The sequence below is a fragment of the Capra hircus genome, chromosome 10 (assembly GCF_001704415.2).
Source record: "Capra hircus breed San Clemente chromosome 10, ASM170441v1, whole genome shotgun sequence".
NCBI lineage: Eukaryota > Metazoa > Chordata > Mammalia > Artiodactyla > Bovidae > Capra > Capra hircus.
Window position 1 is genome coordinate 94,671,857 of NC_030817.1, and position 19,651 is coordinate 94,691,507.

A 19,651-nucleotide genomic window follows, 5' to 3' on the forward strand; every position below is an offset into this window, starting at 1 on the left:
CTCTTACACATGGCCAATCACAACTCAGCAGAATACTTAAAGAGGACCCTCCGAAGCTCTATAGAGTTCTCTCTCTGTGTATTTCTTCTTTAGTACTCTGTCCTGCAAACTCTAGCCATCATGCCTCCCTGGAGCCTACTCTGTCTACTCAGTTGAGAGAATCCACAGGTTTTGTCTGGATTTCCTATCCCTGTACGAAGACCTGGAAGCTCTCTCAGGGCAGTGAGCTGGGACAGTTGTAGGGCTCACCTCAGTAGTTCCTCAGTTCTCAGTAAAACTATGCATTTCCCCCTGATGTCTAGTATCTTGGAAACAATTGTTTCATATATTTAGTTTGTCTTTTTTTTGCTTGTGTCAGGTGTTAACATAATTCTGGTCCCCATTTACTTTATCATGGACAGAAGCAGAAGTTCAGGTATTTTCTCAATCCTAATTTTTGTTTTATTTTCCACTTCAGGAGGCTACCCACAAAGCCAGTGTTTTATTGAGTGGCAAAATTAAGGTAGAAAATGGTCAGATTTATCAAAACCCAGTCACCTGGCTCAAGGATCTTCTAGGAGGTGACAGTTACGTGACCTGGAATTATGCTTGGAGTAAGGTGGGTCATTCCTAAATTAATCTTTAACTTCATATTCGGTTGGAGATAACATCATATTTTTTTGCTGATAAAACTGTCTCCTTTATTAAAAAGGACGCTGAAAGTTCTCCAGACTAGTTCTGTGCCCGTGTGTCCCTGCTGCAGCACGCCACGAGCTCTCCCGCAGTCTGCATTTGCCGGAATGCCGCGCAGCAGGGCCACACGACTGACCGAGCCTCTCCTTCCTCGCGCCTCACCTGTGTCAGAGAACTGAATGCCCTGATCTTCCTCTCTCGTTCCTGCCACCCCACCCCCACAGTGATATCAGGTCCTTGTGATTCCTCGTGGAAGATGCGGGACCACTGATGTGTGGAATTCAGTTAGTAATATGTTACTAGTATTCTGATAGGATAAAGCAGAGTCTTCCCCCAAAGGTGAAAGGCATGATGTAGCAGCCCGAGACTCGCATGTTTGAACATAGTCTTACCCACGAACTGCTAGCCTCTCAGAAGGAAAAATTTCTGAATTTTTATTCAGACTTCCCAGACTTACTAGTCTCCCCCTTCAGCTCTGTCTTCTGATTTATAAGCCCAGTTTAACGACCTATATGAAGAGTATGATGACGCACACCCTTGAGGTCCGATGATCAGCCACCTCCAGATGTCCATGGCACCATTTCAGGGAACAGTGTGGCAATGTTTTACCCAGGAAAGTGTGAATCATCAGACAGTCACCATTACTGTTTTAAAGAGCTGCAGATACCTTCAGCCTCCACTAGCCATTATAGGAAGCCTTAGTGCACCAGGAGTAGAAGGCACTTTCCTCTCCCCGTTTTTGTCCAGCTTGGCGCTGCACACCCTCTTTGCTGGCTTCTGTCTCAGTTTTTGTCCCTAAACTATGAACTCTGGTCTCCCGGACCTTTGCTGCAGGTGTTTCCACAACAGTTTTCAGTTCCTTCACTTACATGAGCACATGTAAAATTTTCTCTACTTTATAGTCTCTCTGTCTTCCTCTTTTCCTGTGATTTTTTTTTCTTTTGACCACTCGAGTCACCTGCTTTCAATTCAGCCTGCTTCAGTGGCTTTCCTTGGTTTCATCAATTGTATTTGCGTGTTGGTAATTAACATTCTACCCATGGAAATCCCTTTTGACTGCAAAGCTCCTTAGAGTTGTGATGGATGATACTGTTTTGCTGAAACTGAGTCTCTGCTCACGGAGCGAACGTGGTGCTAGTTGCCTAGCGAGGTTCTCTGGAGTCTGACATGCCCGTGGCCCGTGATGACTCAGTCTTCCCACTCTCTCTCTGTTGGAGTTACCGCATTTTCTGGTTTTGCACATCTGGGTGTGATATCATTTGGCCCTCACTCTGTACGTATATGCCTCGTTTACATATCACTTTGCCTCTGGTCTTCCCTTATTAGCCATGTAAATTAGAGTCATACGGTTTCACATCTACGTGATGGTGAAGCCAAATACAAATGTGGGCACTAAAATTAGGGCAATTCTTGGATATGAGATATTCATACAGATTATCGAAGCAAGCTTAGACCTTTAAAATTATCCTAGAAATAGAAATAGTTTCAAAAATTACGAGAGGGCACTCATGTACTTCTCATAAATAACACAGGCTGAGAAACTGAGTTTGCTTACAGTTTTTTTTAAAGCCTCCTTCAAAATTTACCACAGTAACCTTTACCTCTTCTTGCCTTGGGGTAACTGCTGAATTCACAGTCACTTCTTGATGAGGACAGGTTTCTACTGTCTTGGTAAATGGGGACGTTTTCACTGACTAGGTGGTGTGGGGATGTAGCGCCAGGTTGTTGGGCGAGAAACGCCAGAAAACCAGGTCTCGACCTACGTCTGCATCCATGTCCACAGAAGGACAGAGCCACGAGCCCCAGAACTGACTCGGGCCTACCCAGGCAGCCGAGCTGATGCACGGCCTCGCCCGGGGAGTCCTCCTGCTCACCCCGCCAGGCAGCACGCGCTCCTCTCGCTGCTGCAGTCTCCTGGAGTGACCTAGTGCCAGTTCAGTCTGAGGCCTGTTCATTGTTCATTAAATCACTCCTGCTGTATGGAAGGTAGACTTTTAACTCAATGTATTTTCTTAAAAGCTGTGTTCTTTGAATGTGTGAATTATCCCTAGTGATATGTCTGGGGCTTACAGGGGACTCAGGACCCCTAAGTCTACCCACCACTAACTGATTAAAAATATACTTTAAATTTTGAGATACAGGTGAAAACATACTGAGCCTACACGTTGATAAGGGCATAGCGTGTGTTGGATATCATCAGGACGATAATGTGAACGAACCCCAGTCTTTCTTCTTTTTACATACTTGCAGATAAACATTGTTATTTTTGAGGCATAGTCAGTTGCAGCGGCACAACATAGCGGTTCACCATGTTTATGTTATACTTAATGCAAATTTATTGTGGAATATTCGCTCTGTTCCCTGCGCTGCAGAATGTATCCCCAGAGCTTATTTATCTCATATGTGGTCACCTGTACCTCTTAGTCTCCTGCCCCTCTCTTGCCCCTCTGGTCTTCCCTCTCCACGCTGGTTGCCACTAGCCTGTTCTCTTTATCTATGTCTGTTTCTATTTTGTTATATTCATTTATTTTATTTTTTGATTCCCCGTGTAATAACAGAATATTTGTCTTTTTCTGTGTTTTTTATTTCACATACCATAAACCCTCCAGGTCCATCCATGTTGTTGCAAATGGCAAGATTTCATACTTTTTTATGGCTGAGTAGTATTCCATTGTACATTTACAGCACATCTTCTCTATCTATTCATTTGTTGATGGACACTTAAAGTGAAAGTGAACATTGCTCAGTCGTGTCCGACTCTTTATGACCCCATGGACTATACAGTCCATGGGATTCTCGAGGCCAGAATACTGGAGTGGGTAACCTTTCCTTTCTCCAGGGGATCTTCCCAACCCAGGGATCGAACCCAGGTCTCCTGCATTGCAGGTGGATTCTTTACCAGCTGAGCCACAAAGGAAGCCCAAGAATACTGGAGTGGGTAGCCGATCCCTTCTCCAGCGGATCTTCCCGTCCCAGGAATCGAACCGGGGTCTCCTGCACTGCAGGTGGATTCTTCACCAGCTGAGCTACCAGGGAATCCCTGATGAACACTTAGGTTGTTTCTATGCCTTGGCAACTGTGAACAGTGTTTCTTTGATCATTGAAGTGCACGTTCACCTTTTTTGAATTAGTGTTTTTGTTTTTGGATGTATACCCAGGAGCAGAATTGCTGGATCATATGGTAGTTTTAAGTTTTTGAGAAACCTCCATACTGTTTTCCATTGTGGTTACACCAGTTTTTGTTCCCACCAACAGTGTAGAAAAGTTCCCCTTTCTCCACAGCCTTGGCAACATTTGTTATTTGTGTTCTTTTTGATGATGGCCATTCTGACATCATCAGGTGTGAGGTAATACCTCAGTGTGGCTTTGATTTGCATTTTTCGTATGATTAGCAGTGTGGAACATCTTTTCATGTGACTGTTGGCCATCTGTATGTCTCTTTTTTGGGAAATTTTCTATTCAGGTTTTCTGCCCATTTTTTGACCAGGCTGTTTTTTGATACTGAGTTGTATGAGCTATTTATACATTTTGTATATTAACCCCTTATGGGTCATATCATTTGCAAGTATTTTCTCCCCTTCAGTGTTTTCATTTTGTCAGTGGTTTCCTTTGCTGTATAAAAGCTTCTAAGTTTAATTAGATCCTGTTTATTTTTTATTTTGTTTCCTTTGCCTTAGGAAACAGATCCAAAACAATATTGCTCTAATCTATGTCAGAGAGTGTTCTGCCTTTGTTTTCTTCTGGGAATTTTATGATTTCCAGTCTTACATTAGGTCTTTAATTCATTTAGAGTGTACTTTTTGTATATGGTGTGAGAAATGCTCTAATTTCATTTTTTTTACATGTTGCTGTCCAGTTTTCCCAGCACCACTTAGTAAAGAGACTGTCTCTTCTTCATTGTATATTCTTGCCTCCTTTGTCAGAGATTAATTGACTGTAAGTGCATGGGTTTACTGCTGGGCTCTGTATTCTGTTCTGTGGATGTGTGTGTCTGTTTCTGTGCCTGTTCAAGACTGTTTTGATTACAGCAGCTTTGTAGTACAATCTGAAGTCAGAGAGTATGATTCCTTGAGCTCTATTCTTTCTCAGTTCAGTTCAGTTCAGTCGCTCAGTCGTGTCCGACTCTGCGACCCCATGAATTGCAGCACGCCAGGCCTCCCTGTCCATCACCAACTCCCGGAGTTCACTCAGACTCAGGCCATCGAGTCCGTGATGCCATCCAGCCATCTCATCCTCTGTTGTCCCCTTCTCCTCCTGCCCCAATCCCTCCCAGCATCAGAGTCTTTTCTCAAGATTGCTGTAACTATTCAGGATTTTTTGTGTTTCCATACACATTTTAAAACTATGTATTCTAGTTCCGTGCCATTGGTATTTTGATAGGGACTGCAATGAATCTGTAGATTGCCTTGGCTAGTGTAGTATTTTAACAATATTAATTATCCCAGCCCACAGTATATCTCTATTTATTTGTGTCATTTTCAGTTTCTTTTCAATCAATGTCTTACAGTTTTCCATGTACAGGACTTTTGCCTCCTTAGGTAGATTTACTCCTAGGTATTTTATTCTTTCTGATGCAGTGGTAAACAGGATTATTTCCTTAGCTCTCTCTGATAGTTCATTGTTAACATACAAAAATACAACAGGTTTCTGTATATTAATCTTGTATCCAGCAACTTTTCTGAATTCACTGATGAGCTCTGGTAGTTTTCTGGTGGTGTTTTTAGTGTTTTCTATATATAGTATCATGTCTTCTGTGAACAGTGACAGTTTTACTTATATCTTTACAATTGGAGTGCCCTTTATTTCTTTTTCTTGCCTGATTATTGTGGCTAGAAATTCCAATACTACATGAATAAAAGTGGCAAGACTGGTCATCCTTGTCTTGTTTGTGATCTTAGAGGAAATGCTTTCAGCTTTTCACCATGACTATGATGTTAACTATGGGTTTGTCATAAATGGCCTTTGTTATGTTGAGGCATATTCTCTCTTTGCCCCCTTTCTGGAGTATTTTTTTTTTTTAATCATAAATGGATATTGAATTTTGTCAAAATCTTTGTCTCATCTATTGAGATGACTGTATGATTTTTATTCTTCAGTTTGTTAATGTGGTGTATCACAGTGATCAGTTTGCAGACACTGAAATATCCTTGCAACCCCAGGATAAATCCCACTTGATCATGATTTATGATCCTCTTAATATGTTGCTGGATCCTGTTTGCTAATGTTTTGTTTAGGATCTGTGTGTCTGTGTTCATCAGTGATACTGGCCTGTAATTTATGGGACTTTTTTTGTGATATCCTGTCTGGTTTTGGTGTCAGGGTGATGCTGGCCTTCTAGAATGAGTTCGAAAGTGTTCCTTCCTCTGCAGTTTTTTGGAATAGCTGGAGAAGGATAGGGGCTCACTCTTCTCTAAATGTTTGGTAAGATTCACCTGCGAAGCTCTCTGGTTCTGTACTTCTGTTTGTTGGGAGTTTGTTTGTTTGTTGTTTTAACATTTACATATTTGGCTGCACCAGGGCTTAGTTATGACTCGCAGGATCTTTGCCCTTTAGCTGCTGCCTGTGGGGTCTTTAGTTGTGGCCTGTGAATTCGTAGTTGTGGCATGTAGGATCTAGTGTCCAGGCTAGTTGATATTAACATGGGCCCCCTGCATTGGGAGCATGGACTCTTACCCACTGGACCACCAGGGAAATCCTTGTTGGGAGTTTCGTGGGGTTTTTAAATGTTTGTTTACTTATTTGCCCATGTTGGGTCTTAATTGTGGCACGCAGCGCCTTACTCGTAGCATGTGGAATCACACCCAGGCCCGCTGCATTGGGAGCATGGAGTCCCAGCCACTGGACAACCGGTAAAGTCCCCCTGCTGGGAATTCTTAAATTACTGATTCTGTCTCATCACTGGTAATTGGCCTATTCAGATTTTGTATTTATTTCCAGTTCAGTTTGGGGAGACTGTACATTTGTAAGAACTTGTCCATTTCTTCCAGGTTGTACATTTTATTGGCATGTAGTTGTCTGTAGTAGTCTCTTAAGATCCTTGGTATTTCTGTGGTGTTGGTGACAACTTCTCTTTCATTTCTAGTTTGATTGACTTGGGCCCTCTCCCTGTTTTTCTTTGTGAGTCTGACTAAAGGTTTATCAATTTTGTGTATCTTTTCAAAGAACCGGGTTTTAGTTTTGTTGATCTTTTCTGTTTTTTTTTTTTGTCTCTATTTATTTCGGCTCCAATCTTTTTGATATGTTTTTTTGTTCTTTGTTCTCTGGTTCCTTTAGGTGTAAGGTAGGTTGTTTGAGTTTTTTCTTTTTCCTGAGGTAAGCTTGTATCACTATAAACTTGCCTCTTAGAAATGCTTTTTCTGTATCCCATAGATTTTGGATCATTGTGATTTTATTTTCTTTTGTCTCTAGGTGTTTTTTATTCCTTCTTTCATTTCTTCAGTGAACTATTGGTTGGTTAGTAGCATGTTGTTTAGCTTCCAGTTGTTTGTGTGTTTTGTATTTGTTCTTTTTCTTCTTTTTAGTAGCTGATTTCTAGTCACTTAATATTGTGGTTAGAAAAGATGCTTGATATGATTTCATGTGCACTTTAAAGGTACATTCTTCTTTTTTTGGATAAATGGTCAAAATCCATTGTTTTCACCTGTTTATTATTTGGAGCAATGACAGAAGGCATTTAGTGGGCTCAGCACTTCTTCTTCCATTGCAGGTAAGGAGGGTTTAACATGCTGAGTAGGCCAGGTCTGTTCCATTAACACGTGAGGCTCTGTTTGGTCATAGGATTGAGCTCTAAGTCTGCCTAACCATTCCATGCTCCTTAGGCCGCCCTTGCTCCCTTCAGTAACAAGCACATATTGAGCACCGAGGGTGTGCTCGACAGTATGCCAAAGGGATATTTCTCATAAGTACTATCCCTTTTACTCCCCACAACTTAACAATCTGGAGGTACTCAAAGAATTTAAGAATCCTGATTAAGATCTGGGACTTCAGAGCTTTTTCCCTATATTGTCAGGCACTATGTGAAGTGCTAGAAAATAAAACTTAGTATGATACAGATCCTTAGTGAAAACAGACACATTAATACATAATTTCATTTAAGTGGGTTTAGTGCTTGACAGAAATATAAGCACAGAGGTTATGGGGTCCTGTAGGGAGGTCATTACTTGAGCATCTCTGGGTGAGCATCCTGGAGGAAGGGGTGTTCAAGCCAAGGCTTGCTGGGTTAACCATAGTGAACCTAGCTTCTGGGATTATGTTATCAGACTGCTTTCGATCCCTGGGTCGGGAAGATCCCCTGGAGAAGGAAATGGCAATCGACTCCAGTACTATTGCCTGGAAAATCCCATGGACAGAGGAGCCTCGTAGGCTACATAGCCCATGGGGTCGCAAAGAGTCGGACACGACCGAGCGACTTTACCTTACCTTACCTGCTTTAGAACTCAGTCTGGAGAAAGCAAAGACTCTTGGGCTCAAACAGTTCTGGCAGGTATTTGCCAGTCTGCCTCAGTCCAGCCCATTTTTATGTATGTATTTCTAAGCTCTGAACTTTGGGGCTGATAAACAATAGCTAAGTTTACAAGCAAACCAAGGGTGGAGGTGGTGGGGGAGAGGAAACGTTGATGTTTAGACCTGAAATGCTGTTAATCTAATCAGTTACCTGTCTGCTTTCTTGAAAAGTACCATTTTACTTTTATGGCTTAATTTCATTAATGCAACACTACTTTTTTTATGTTGTAAAGTAGCAGGTACTGAATTAATATTTGTTGAGTAAACGAATGTATGAGAGAATTAATGATATACATCAGAGATCAACAGTTTTATCCATAAAGGGACAGATAAGAAACATTTCAGGCTTTGTGAGCATAGATCTCTGTCCAAACTACTTGATCCTTTTGTAGCATAAAAACAGCCATAGATGTTAAGTAAATTAATGGTATCAGTGTGTTCTAATAAAACTTTAGTCACAGAAAAGATGGCAGCCCACATTTGGCTGTGAGTTTGCCAATACATAGTATACAACAGTGAGTACTCTACTGGAGTTACAATTTGCAAGAGATAGGTGCATTTTCTTCTTGTGATTTTGTATGATTTTGAAATTCTGTGTTTACCTATGTGCAGATAACATACCAGGGAAAGGAACTTTTAAAGTATGTTTCTGAGGAATTACCCATGCCTCCAGACCCAAACTTGGTACCTCAACAGCATCAACCTTGTCTTCCAGGTATGTGCAGACCAAAACCTATTTCTTAGTTGTGGAAAACGACACCCTAATCCACTGAGAAGGCATTTCACTTGTCTTTTTTTATTTTTTTCATTCAGGTTAAATTCACCTACTGTTCAGATTAACCATTTTAAAGTGAACAATTCAGTGGCATTTAGTACGTTCATAATGTTGTACAATCACCACCTCTGTTCCAAAAGAGTTCCATCACCTCAAAAAGAAACCCATACCCATTCAGCAGCAACTTCCCGTTCTCCACTCCCTCCTATCTGTGGGAACTCCCGGTCTGCTTCCTGTCTGTGTGGATCTGCCTATTCTGAATATGTTACATAAATGGAATCCTAGTATCTGTGACCTTTTGTGTCTGACATCTTTCACTTCGCACAGTGCTCTCAAGGATCGTCTGAACTGTAACATCTGTCAGCACTTCATCCCTTTTCATGGCTTCCATTATATATATAATGGAATTTGTTTATTTATTTGTTTATTCATTCTTTGACATTTGGGGTTCCACTTTCTGGCTATTGGACAGTGCTACTATTAACAGGTGTATACATATATTTGTATGTACCTGTTTTCAGTTCTTTTGGATATATACCAAGGAGTGAATTGCTATGTTACTAATATATATTATATATTTACTTTTTTTGAGGAACAGCCATATGTTTTCCACAACAACTGAATCATTTTACATTCCTACCAGCTGTGTACATGGGTTCCAGTTTTCCCACATTCCCACCAAAAATTATTTTCTGCTTGTTCACAGCACTCCATTTAAACTCCATTTAACTTAATTTCTAAAAGAATAACCCTTTCCTCACAGCTCCTTTCTCTGTGAATCTATGATGTACTTATTTTAGGTAGATTTCTTTTTGTTGGAATAAATTTATTTCACCTGTTTATAAACAAGGTATTTAATAGTCATGGCATTTTAAAAAATGCATATTAAATCAGATAAGTTTGACTACATCCCAGATATAAAAAAGTGCAGGGAAAGAAATGGACATATCAGCAATAAGATTTGTTTTTAAATCTGTACTTTATCCACGAGGCCCAAACAATAGCAGCGAATGCTTGAATGTCCCTAAAGTAGTGCCATCTGAAAGAAACCTATAATAGATCAGTTAAAACCCATCTCACAGTAGCAGCAGTTCATTTTAACAATAGTATGGCAGAGAATACATATGAAAAATTCATCACAAGACAGCCAAGTCTTCAATAATGCGACTTCATGTAAAAACTCAACCTGCAAATAAAAATTGGTAAGGTAGATTTTTTAAAGTGTCATAAAAGGGAAATGGCTTCCCAAGTAGCGCTAGTGGTAAAAGACTTGCCTGCCACCGCAGGAGATGTAAGAATCACCGGTTCCATCCCTGGGTTGGGAATATCCCCTGGAGGAGGAAATGGTACCCTACTCAAATATTCTTGCCTGGGAAATCCCATGGACAGAGAAGCCTGGTGGGCTATGGTCCATAGGGTCGCAAAGAGTCGGACATGGCTGAAGCAACTTAGCACAAAAGGGAGAATGATATTTTTCCTTTCTTTTCAGGCATGATTTGATTAGTTTCTCATACTTTCTAAAAATAAATACTAGATACTAGAATAAAGCTTTGCTTATTAATGGAGACTGATACACTTCATTTGATGGAATAAACCTTCAGAAAACCGAGGAGAATGCAGTCTTCAGTCAGCAGTCGATTGCAGAGTTGTTGGAAAGGCCAGCACACATTTATGAAAAGTGGACGTAACTAACGCTGTTACCCTCCTCTACTGCAGCCTTCCCTCTTTTCCCCCCAGTGTCCATGTCTTAGACCAGCTGGGGACAATATATGAGGAAAAGAGGTACAAAACAGAAATGATAATTCTGTAATAACCAGTCAAAAATCAAACAGGATTACTGTCACCAGGCCCCTAACCAGGGCTTTCCAGGGTCACTCGCTCCCTTACAACAAATCCAATAATTCAGCACGTTCCTAACTTTACACAGAGCCCTTTGTCTCAAAAACTGTCTTCAGAATAAGATACATTTTCCCCAGTTTTCTAAGGATAGCCTCAAAAATGTTTCTCATCATTTTGGGGAAGCTCGTAAAATAAAACAGTTGTGACGAAGTTAAAGGGTTTAAGGAGCTGGAAGGAGTTGTGATTCGTGGCCTTTGGTTCCTAACCCTGACTGCAGTTCTACCTAATCTTGGAGATGAGCCCAGGACTCAGTTTTTAGAAGTGATTCTTAGGCAGCCAGCCTGACTGCTGACTCTGAATGATTAGTAGTATCTGATTTCTTATGCAGGTAATAATTTGAAAATTCTTTATATTCAGGCCTTCACTTTGATTCCAAAGCATCCCCACCCCAGGGCTTGCATACTCACATTCTCTGTCCCTTCCCCTCTCCCTTTTTCTGTCTCTCTCTGTCTCTCTCTCTCTCTCACACACACACACACACACACACACACACACACACACACACGACACATACTTCTTGAAGGAAGATAAGCAAACCTTTCTCCTAGTTTTATCCTTGAGAGTCAAAGCGGAAATACAGGTCCTTCCTCATACTAGCAAGGTGGTCTGCTCCTCAGAGTCTCTAGCTCCAGGCGTGTATCCCCAGCCACACATCTCCTTTCTCAGAGGGCTCATAGATCACCTGCTAAGTGAGCATGAAACTTGAAAAACGGATTCTGCTTCTGTTGCTGGCAGTATAAACCGTTTCCTGTTACTAATTTCTCTCCAGAAATCCTGAATTTTCTTTCCTTTAGAAATTTCAGCTGTTAGCACTAATTTGAGAACTGTGGAGGCACGAGTATGCCAACTAGCATCTTGCTACCTTGATCTGGACCTAGGAATCTATAAAACAGGTCTGTAGGCTGCCGTTGAAGTTTTATTTAAACCTTCCTTGATTTAGGATTCTTTTGTACCTGGTTTTGTGGTACCTAAAAGAAATCAAAAGACCTGGCAAGTCAGAAAAATGTAAAGTCTCTAATGTTATTACAAGCAAGGTTGCTGTCTTATTTCTCCAGAGATATACAGATGACCAACAGGAACACGGAAATATACTCATCATTGCTTATTGTTAGAGAAATGCAAATCAAAACTACAGTGAGGTACCACTTCATTGTTAGAGGTGGTCATCATTAACAGGTTTACAAATAAATGCTGGGGAGAGTGTGGAGAAAAGGGAACCCTCCTACACTGTTGGTGGAAATTTAAATTGGTGCAGCCACTGTGGAAAACAGCGTGGAGGTTCCTTTAAAAATCAAAAGCAGAGCTGTCCCATGACCCAGCAATCCTACTCCTAGGCATGTTGCTGCTGCCGCCAAGTCGCTTCAGTCCTGTCCGACTCTGTGCAGCCCCGTAGACAGCAGCCTGCCAGGGTCCCCCGTCCCTGGGATACTCCAGGCAAGAACACTGGAGTGGGTACTCCTAGGCATACATCTGGACAAAACTATAATTCAAAAAGATACAGGCACCCCTGTGTTCATAGCAGCACTATTTACAATAGCCTAGACATGGAAGCAACCTAAATGTCTCCTGACAGCTGAATGGATAAAGAAGATGTAGTAGGGGCTTCCCTGGTGGCCCAGTGGTTAAGAATCCATCCTGCAATGTGTGGGATGTGGATTTGATCCCTGGTAGGGGAACTAAGATCCCACATGGCGCAGGGCACCTAAGCCCTCATGCCGCAACTAAGACCTGATGCGGTTAAATAAATACATTTTTTTAAATAAAGAAGGAATGGTATATATGCATAATGGAATAGTACTCAGCCATAAAAAAGAATGAAATAATGCCATTTGCCGCAACGTGAATGGACCTAGAGATTATCATGCTAACTGAAGTAAGTTAAATAGAGAAAGACACATACCACATGATACCACTTGTATGTAGGATCTAAAATATGACACAACTGAACTTATTTATGAAACAGAAACAGATTAACAGACATAGGAAACAAGCTTACGATTACCAAAGGGGGAAGAGGTTTGGGGGGAGGGACAAACAAGGAGTTTGGGATCAGCAGATACAAACTGCTAAACGTAAAAGAGATCAACAGCAAGGTCCTACTGTATAGCGCAGAGAACTACACTCAGTATCTTTCAGTAAACCACAATGAAAGCCATACAATGTGTAACTCAATCACTTTGCTGTACATTAGAAACTAATACATTATAAATCAACTATACTTAAAAAAAAAAGAAGTGATGGCCCTTCACATTTTCTCATCCAGAAATTTAAGAGAACTATTTCTCTTTACCCCTCATCCAGTTTACTTCTGTTAATACATATCATTTTGGATTCATGGTATCAAGAAACTCCTGAGTCTTGAAGATAAGAGATCATATGACTTTGTTCAATAAGTCAGAGATAATGGAAGAACTTTTTATTTTTTCGAGTTCTACACAAAAACTAGTTAACTTGGCAACACGAGGCAACATATTGATAGACTACAGGGTGTTAACATGTGGTATATTAACACGTTTTAGGGTATATGTTAAGTCTAATAAAAGATTTTAAACATACCAGAGATAACCTTTAAAAATGAAATTCTGTTGATGAAATATTGATTGAATCCCTGAAGTATTTATCTCTAAAGTCCTTTTAAGCTTTAAAATGGAGTGAGTCTGTGGTGCACTTTCCCTTAAAATTTCACAGCTTCCTCCCAAGCCTCTCTCTCCACTGCGTACTTGGCTATAGTTCCCTTTTGTGTTATTGAGGGACTCTGCATTGATATTTCAGTATATATTGGAATAGGAAAAAAGGAACATTCCCAAAACTTCTTCATCATTTGTGAACACTGTGTATAAACATATTGATATACTTTTCATAAAGTTCTCTGAAAAAGCATTATGTTAATATAGATCACATTTCATCATTTACCTGGAAAGTCAATTTTATGTTTATATCCCCTCTCACCATAGTACCAAGACACTCAGAACACCTGAAGCTCAGTGTATTTATCTAAGCAAAACAAAAAGGTGTCTCCTGAGGCCTTTTCTTTTCCCAAGCTATCATGTAATGCACACTGATTATATAATTTATAATTTTCTTTCATGAGGATCTAACATTACTAGTTCATTTGGAAATAGAACACAATTTTTCTGTTCTAAAAAGTAGACATTTTTGTTTTGAAAAGTCTTTGACATGTGTGCAAGCTGTTGTAAATACATGACTTTAAAGAAAGAGTTTTATTCATTTTAGTGCTGTTATTGTGCTTCATTTCTCTGTAAAAGAATATGTAATAGAAGACAAACATTCACAGGTGCTTCTGTTTGATGTGGTTAAAGTTAAACACCCAAGGAAGACGGGTGTCTGATAACAGAGCAGTGGGTGTTTCTTTCAGCTCCTATTTAAACTCTTTTGATTGTTCTTCACTATTTTAACAGGTCTTTTTTTTTTTTTTTCACCCTGGTAGTTTACATCTACTGATAGAGGAAGAAAGAGAAGAAAACAAATGATCTGTTGAGCACTTGCCATGCACCATCCCGCTGCTGGATTATGTTACATACATTAGGGTAGATAGGAGCTTCTTTTCAGGATGTGAACTCCAAAGTTCACATCTGTACGACAGATACACAGAAAACCCGAACACCTTACAATTACAATCAAGTCCTTCAAACCCAGTTCAGCTTAAGGAACTGCCTGTTAGTTTCAGTTTTCCCCTGAACAATGAAGGCCTAAATAGTTTTAAACTTCTAAATATTATGATCAAGTCTGTTTCTTGATTCCAGTCCAGTTTTCACAGATGGCTTTTGATTTTATCAGTGTAATGAAAGTCGCTCAGTCGGGTCCAACTCTTTGCAACCCCATGAACTATACAGCCCATGGAATTCTCCAGGCCAGAATACTGGAGTGGGTAGCTGGGCCCTTTTCCAGGAGGTTGTCCTAACCCAGGTTTCCTGCATTGCAGGCGGATTCTTTACCAGCTGAGCCACCAGGGAAGCCCTTCAGTGTAAATATATGCCAAATTATTAATTTAGTTTTAGATATCCAATCATATAATACTCTATCACCATATGTATCCTTTCACTTCACTTCAGTTGCTCTCCATGTCCGACTCTTTGTGACCCCATGAATTGCAGCACACCAGGCCTCCCTGTCCATCACCAATTCCCAGAGTTCACTCAAACTCCCGTCCATTGAGTCGGTGATGCCATCCAGCCATCTCATCCTCTGTCGTCCCCTTCTCCTCCTGCCCTCAATGCTTCCCAGCATCAGAGTCTTTTCCAATGAGTCAACTCTTTGCATAAGGTGGCCAAAGTATTGGAGTTTCAGCTTTAGCATCATTCCTTCCAAAGAACACCCAGGACTGATCTCCTTTAGAATGGACTGGTTGGATCTCCTTGCAGTCCAAGGGACTCTCAAGAGTCTTCTCCAACACCACAGCTCAAAAGCATCAATTCTTTGGCACTCAGCTTTCTTCACAGTCCAACTCTCACATCCATGCATGACTACTGGAAAAACCATAGCCTTGACTAGACGGACCTTTGTTGGCAAAGTAATGTCTCTGCTTTTGAATTAGGATCCTTCATTTATCAGAAGGCATTGAACTTGGCATTTAAATAGCCATTATAGAATTTTTCCCCATCATAACTAGAGCAGATGTATTTTTACAGTCTATTAAAATTATTCTTAATCATTTCCCTTTGATTGAAATTATATTTCTGATTCAGAATGAGAATGTATACATAAGTATATTCATTTTCATTTTTAACTAGAGTAAGTGATGTTTCATCCCATAATCTTAATGAAGTGTAGAATGCTTCATTTGTAAGCACAAGTTTTCGAAGTCTCAGTTCAATAATTTTAAAGTTAGAAGTGAACTTTTAATACATCAGCTGGTCTTGTACCTGTTTTACAGATAATGAAGCTTGAGAGCAAGAGAAGTAAAATGGGTTAGGGGTGTGTCTGAAGTGAACTATCAGTTAAAATAATGAATCTGATTATTTTTTGGTTTTGACATATCAAGAGAACTAAAAAAAAAAACAGGAAAAAGAACAGTAAAAGTTAAAATTATTTTTAAACTAACTAGTTTATCATTTTTGAAGTGCCAGTTTCTGCAACTAGATAACATGAATAGTTGCATGAGCCCTTCCTTTGCCTACTAGTGAATCTAGAATTCAGTCTGAGCAGACTTGTGCAGAGTAGCTAACATGGAGTGATACTACTTGAAGGAGGTTTATTTCTCCCTACCCTGTCCATGGGCAGAATGTCTCCTTAGCTGTGCCTTTCCTGTTGGAGATTAGGATCAAGATGAGCCAAAGACCCAATTAAATGGCTTTCTTCCTGACTGTACTGGGTGGCTAAATGTGCTACTGTTCAGTAATTTTATTTACTGGTCTCAGAGGGCACTGACTTTGTCTAGGGAATCTACCTCAAGTAAAAGTGAAAATTAAAGGGAGAAGGGCTCCTACCTACTAGTGGGGTGATTCGGTAGTTTTCACAGTGCTGATGGAATAAATTTTTTGTCACAAGGCTACAAATAGATGTCCTTGGTTATCATTGCAAAGAAGACAATTTCTTGACCAAAGAACGAATTAAGTTAGTGTTTCTCAAGGTTCTGATTTCTCCTTTCCTCACTCACAAGAATTCTTTCAGTGATAGAACTTATAAGATCCTCGTATTCCTCTTAGTTTCTTGGAGGCTTCAGGACCAGGAGGTGTCGGGCCCCTTAAGCAGAACAGAACTTCTGAGCACTAGTCCACACATTAATCCTCCGCACAGTGAAGACTGGGAAGATGAATAGTAGATCCTGCCAGACGGCTTAGGCTGCACGTGTGGGTTTGCTCCTGGTGTTACAGCATCCTGCCTGTGAGTTCACGTCACTGCAGATCACAGCAGCCACGGCACAGGAACAATTGCTCCTGGACCCAGAGTAGACTCATTCCCTATAAAGTATCTTATGTTTAAGCATTTTACATGCAGTTTCTGAATCTTGCTGCTTCATTCCCTCTCAGCTACCACCTCCAACATGACTGTCCGGGTTAGAGTGGAAGCAAAACTCCAGTGTCTGGGAGCTTCCAGTTTGGAAGCAGGTCTTTTAAGTACGCCCTTCGTGCTTTATTTGTTCCCATCCTTCCAAACTGGCCCAGAGCTTGATGGGAATAGTAAGGCTTGTAGTAAGAGTATAGACTGCATGGATGAGGCCAGACTTGTTTTCTTTTCTAAGTGCCTGTATTTTGTGCAACCTATTAAGGACCTACTAAGTAACAATGAATGTATTGAATACTATAAATGAGTTATTAAATTTAAAAAATCTCAATCCCAGTTTCCCAACTACTTGGATTCTTTCCTTTTCTTGTCTCACATTTTTGTGGAAAGAGTAGAGTATTGAAAATTGATGGGCAAATGTGCGCTATACTGTCAACACAGAACCAACTACAGAAGCTGGTAATATACCTTGGGTTGTTATGGTTAGTTACCAGGGTAGGCGGGGAGATGGAACAGGAAGAGGGTTTCAGGAAAACCATGCCTATAGGCCTAATTCAAAGTATAGATAACAGTAAATAAATACAGAAAGAATGAAGGGATGGAGCCAAAGCAAAAACAATACCCAGTTGTGGATGTGACTGGTGATAGAAGCAAGATCCGATGCTGTAAAGAGCAATATTGCATAGGAACCTGGAATGTCAGGTCCATGAATCAAGGCAAATTGGAAGTGGTCAAACAAGAGATGGCAAGGGTGAACATCGACATTCTAGGAATCAGCGAACTAAAATGGACTGGAATGGGTGAATTTAACTCAGATGACCATTATATCTACTACTGCGGGCAGGAATCCCTCAGAAGAAATGGAGTAGCCATCATGGTCAACAAAAGAGTCCAAAATGCAGTATTTGGATGCAATCTCAAAAATGACAGAATGATCTCTGTTCGTCTCCAAGGCAAACCATTCAATATCACAGTTATCCAAGTTTATGCCCCAACCAGTAATGCTGAAGAAGCTGAAGTTGAACGGTTTTATGAAGACCTACAAGACATTTTAGTACTAACACCCAAAAAAGATGTCCTTTTCATTCTAGGGGACTGGAATGCAAAAGTAGGAAGTCAAGAAACACCTGGAGTAACAGGCAAATTTGGCCTTGGAATGCGGTATGAAGCAGGGCAAAGGCTAATAGAGTTTTGCCAAGAAAATGCACTGGTCATAGCAAACACCCTCTTCCAACAACACAAGAGAAGACTTTACACATGGACATCACCAGATGGTCAACACCGAAATCAGATTGATTATATTCTTTGCAGCCAAAGGTGGAGAAGCTCTATACAGTCAACAAAAACAAGACCAGGAGCTGACTGTGGCTCAGACCATGAACTCCTTATTGCCAAATTCAGACTTAAATTGAAGAAAGTAGGGAAAACCACTAGACCATTCAGGTATGACCTAAATCAAATCCCTTATGATTATACAGTGGAAGTGAGAAATAGATTTAAGGGCCTAGATCTGATAGATAGAGTGCCTGATGAACTATGGAATGAAGTTCGTGACATTGTGCAGGAGACAGGGATCAAGACCATCCCCATGGAAAAGAAATGCAAAAAAGCAAAATGGCTGTCTGGGGAGGCCTTACAAATAGCTGTGAAAAGAAGAGAGGCGAAAAGCAAATGAGAAAAGGAAAGATATAGGCATCTAAATGCAGAGCTCCAAAGAATAGCAAGAAGAGATAAGAAAGCCTTCCTCAGTGATCAATGCAAAGAAATAGAGGAAAACAACAGAATGGGAAAGACTAGAGATCTCTTCAAGAAAATTAGAGATACCAAGGGAACATTTCATGCCAAGATGGGCTTGATAAAGGACAGAAATGGTATGGACCTAACAGAAACAGAAGATATTAAGAAGAGGTGGGAAGAATACACAGAAGAACTGTACAAAAAAGATCTTCACGACCCAGATAGTCACGATGATGTGATCACTAATCTAGAGCCAGACATCTTGGAATGTGAAGTCAAGTGGGCCTTAGAAACCATCACTACGAACAAAGCTAGTGGAGGTGATGGAATTCCAGTTGAGCTATTTCAAATCCTGAAAGATGATGCTGTGAAAGTGCTGCACTCAATATGCCAGCAAATTTGGAAAACTCAGCAGTGGCCACAGGACTGGAAAAGGTCAGTTTTCATTCCAATTCCAAAGAAAGGCAATGCCAAAGAATGCTCAAACTACCACACAATTGCACTCATCTTATATGCTAGTAAAGTAATGCTCAAAATTCTCCAAGCCAGGCTTCAGCAATACATGAACCGTGAACTCCCTGATGTTCAAGCTGGTTTTAGAAAAGGCAGAGGAACCAGAGATTAAATTGCCAACATCTGCTGGATCATGGAAAAAGCAAGAAAGTTCCAGAAAAACATCTATTTCTGCTTTATTGACTATGCCAAACCCTTTGACTGTGTGGATCACAATAAACTGTGGAAAATTCAGAGAGATGGGAATACCAGACCACTTGACCTGCCTCTTGAGAAATCTGTATGCAGGTAAGGAAGCAACAGTTGGAACTGGGCATGGAACAACAGACTGGTTCCAAATAGGAAAAGGAGTACGTCAAGGCTGTATATTGTTGCCCTGCTTATTTGACTTATATGCAGAGTACATCATGAGAAACGCTGGACTGGATGAAACACAAGCTGAAATGAAGATTGCCGGGAGAAATATCAATAAGCTCAGATATGCAGATGACATCACCCTTATGGCAGAAAGTGAAGAGGAACTAAAAAGCCTCTTAATGAAAGTGAAAAAGGAGAGCAAAAAAGTTGGCCTAAAGCTCACATTCAGAA

At 40.5% G+C, this 19,651-nt stretch overlaps 1 protein-coding gene across 1 annotated transcript in view; it reads left to right on the forward strand.

Annotated features, from left to right (window-relative positions):
* ANKRD31 (ankyrin repeat domain 31) overlaps positions 1-19,651 on the forward strand; it is a 134,478-nt gene that overhangs the window by 109,547 nt on the left and 5,280 nt on the right. Inside the window, exons 23-24 of the mRNA XM_018053792.1 lie at positions 458-598; positions 8,788-8,890. Of these exons, the coding sequence (XP_017909281.1) occupies positions 458-598; positions 8,788-8,890 (244 nt within the window). The remainder of the gene's footprint in view (positions 1-457; positions 599-8,787; positions 8,891-19,651) is intronic.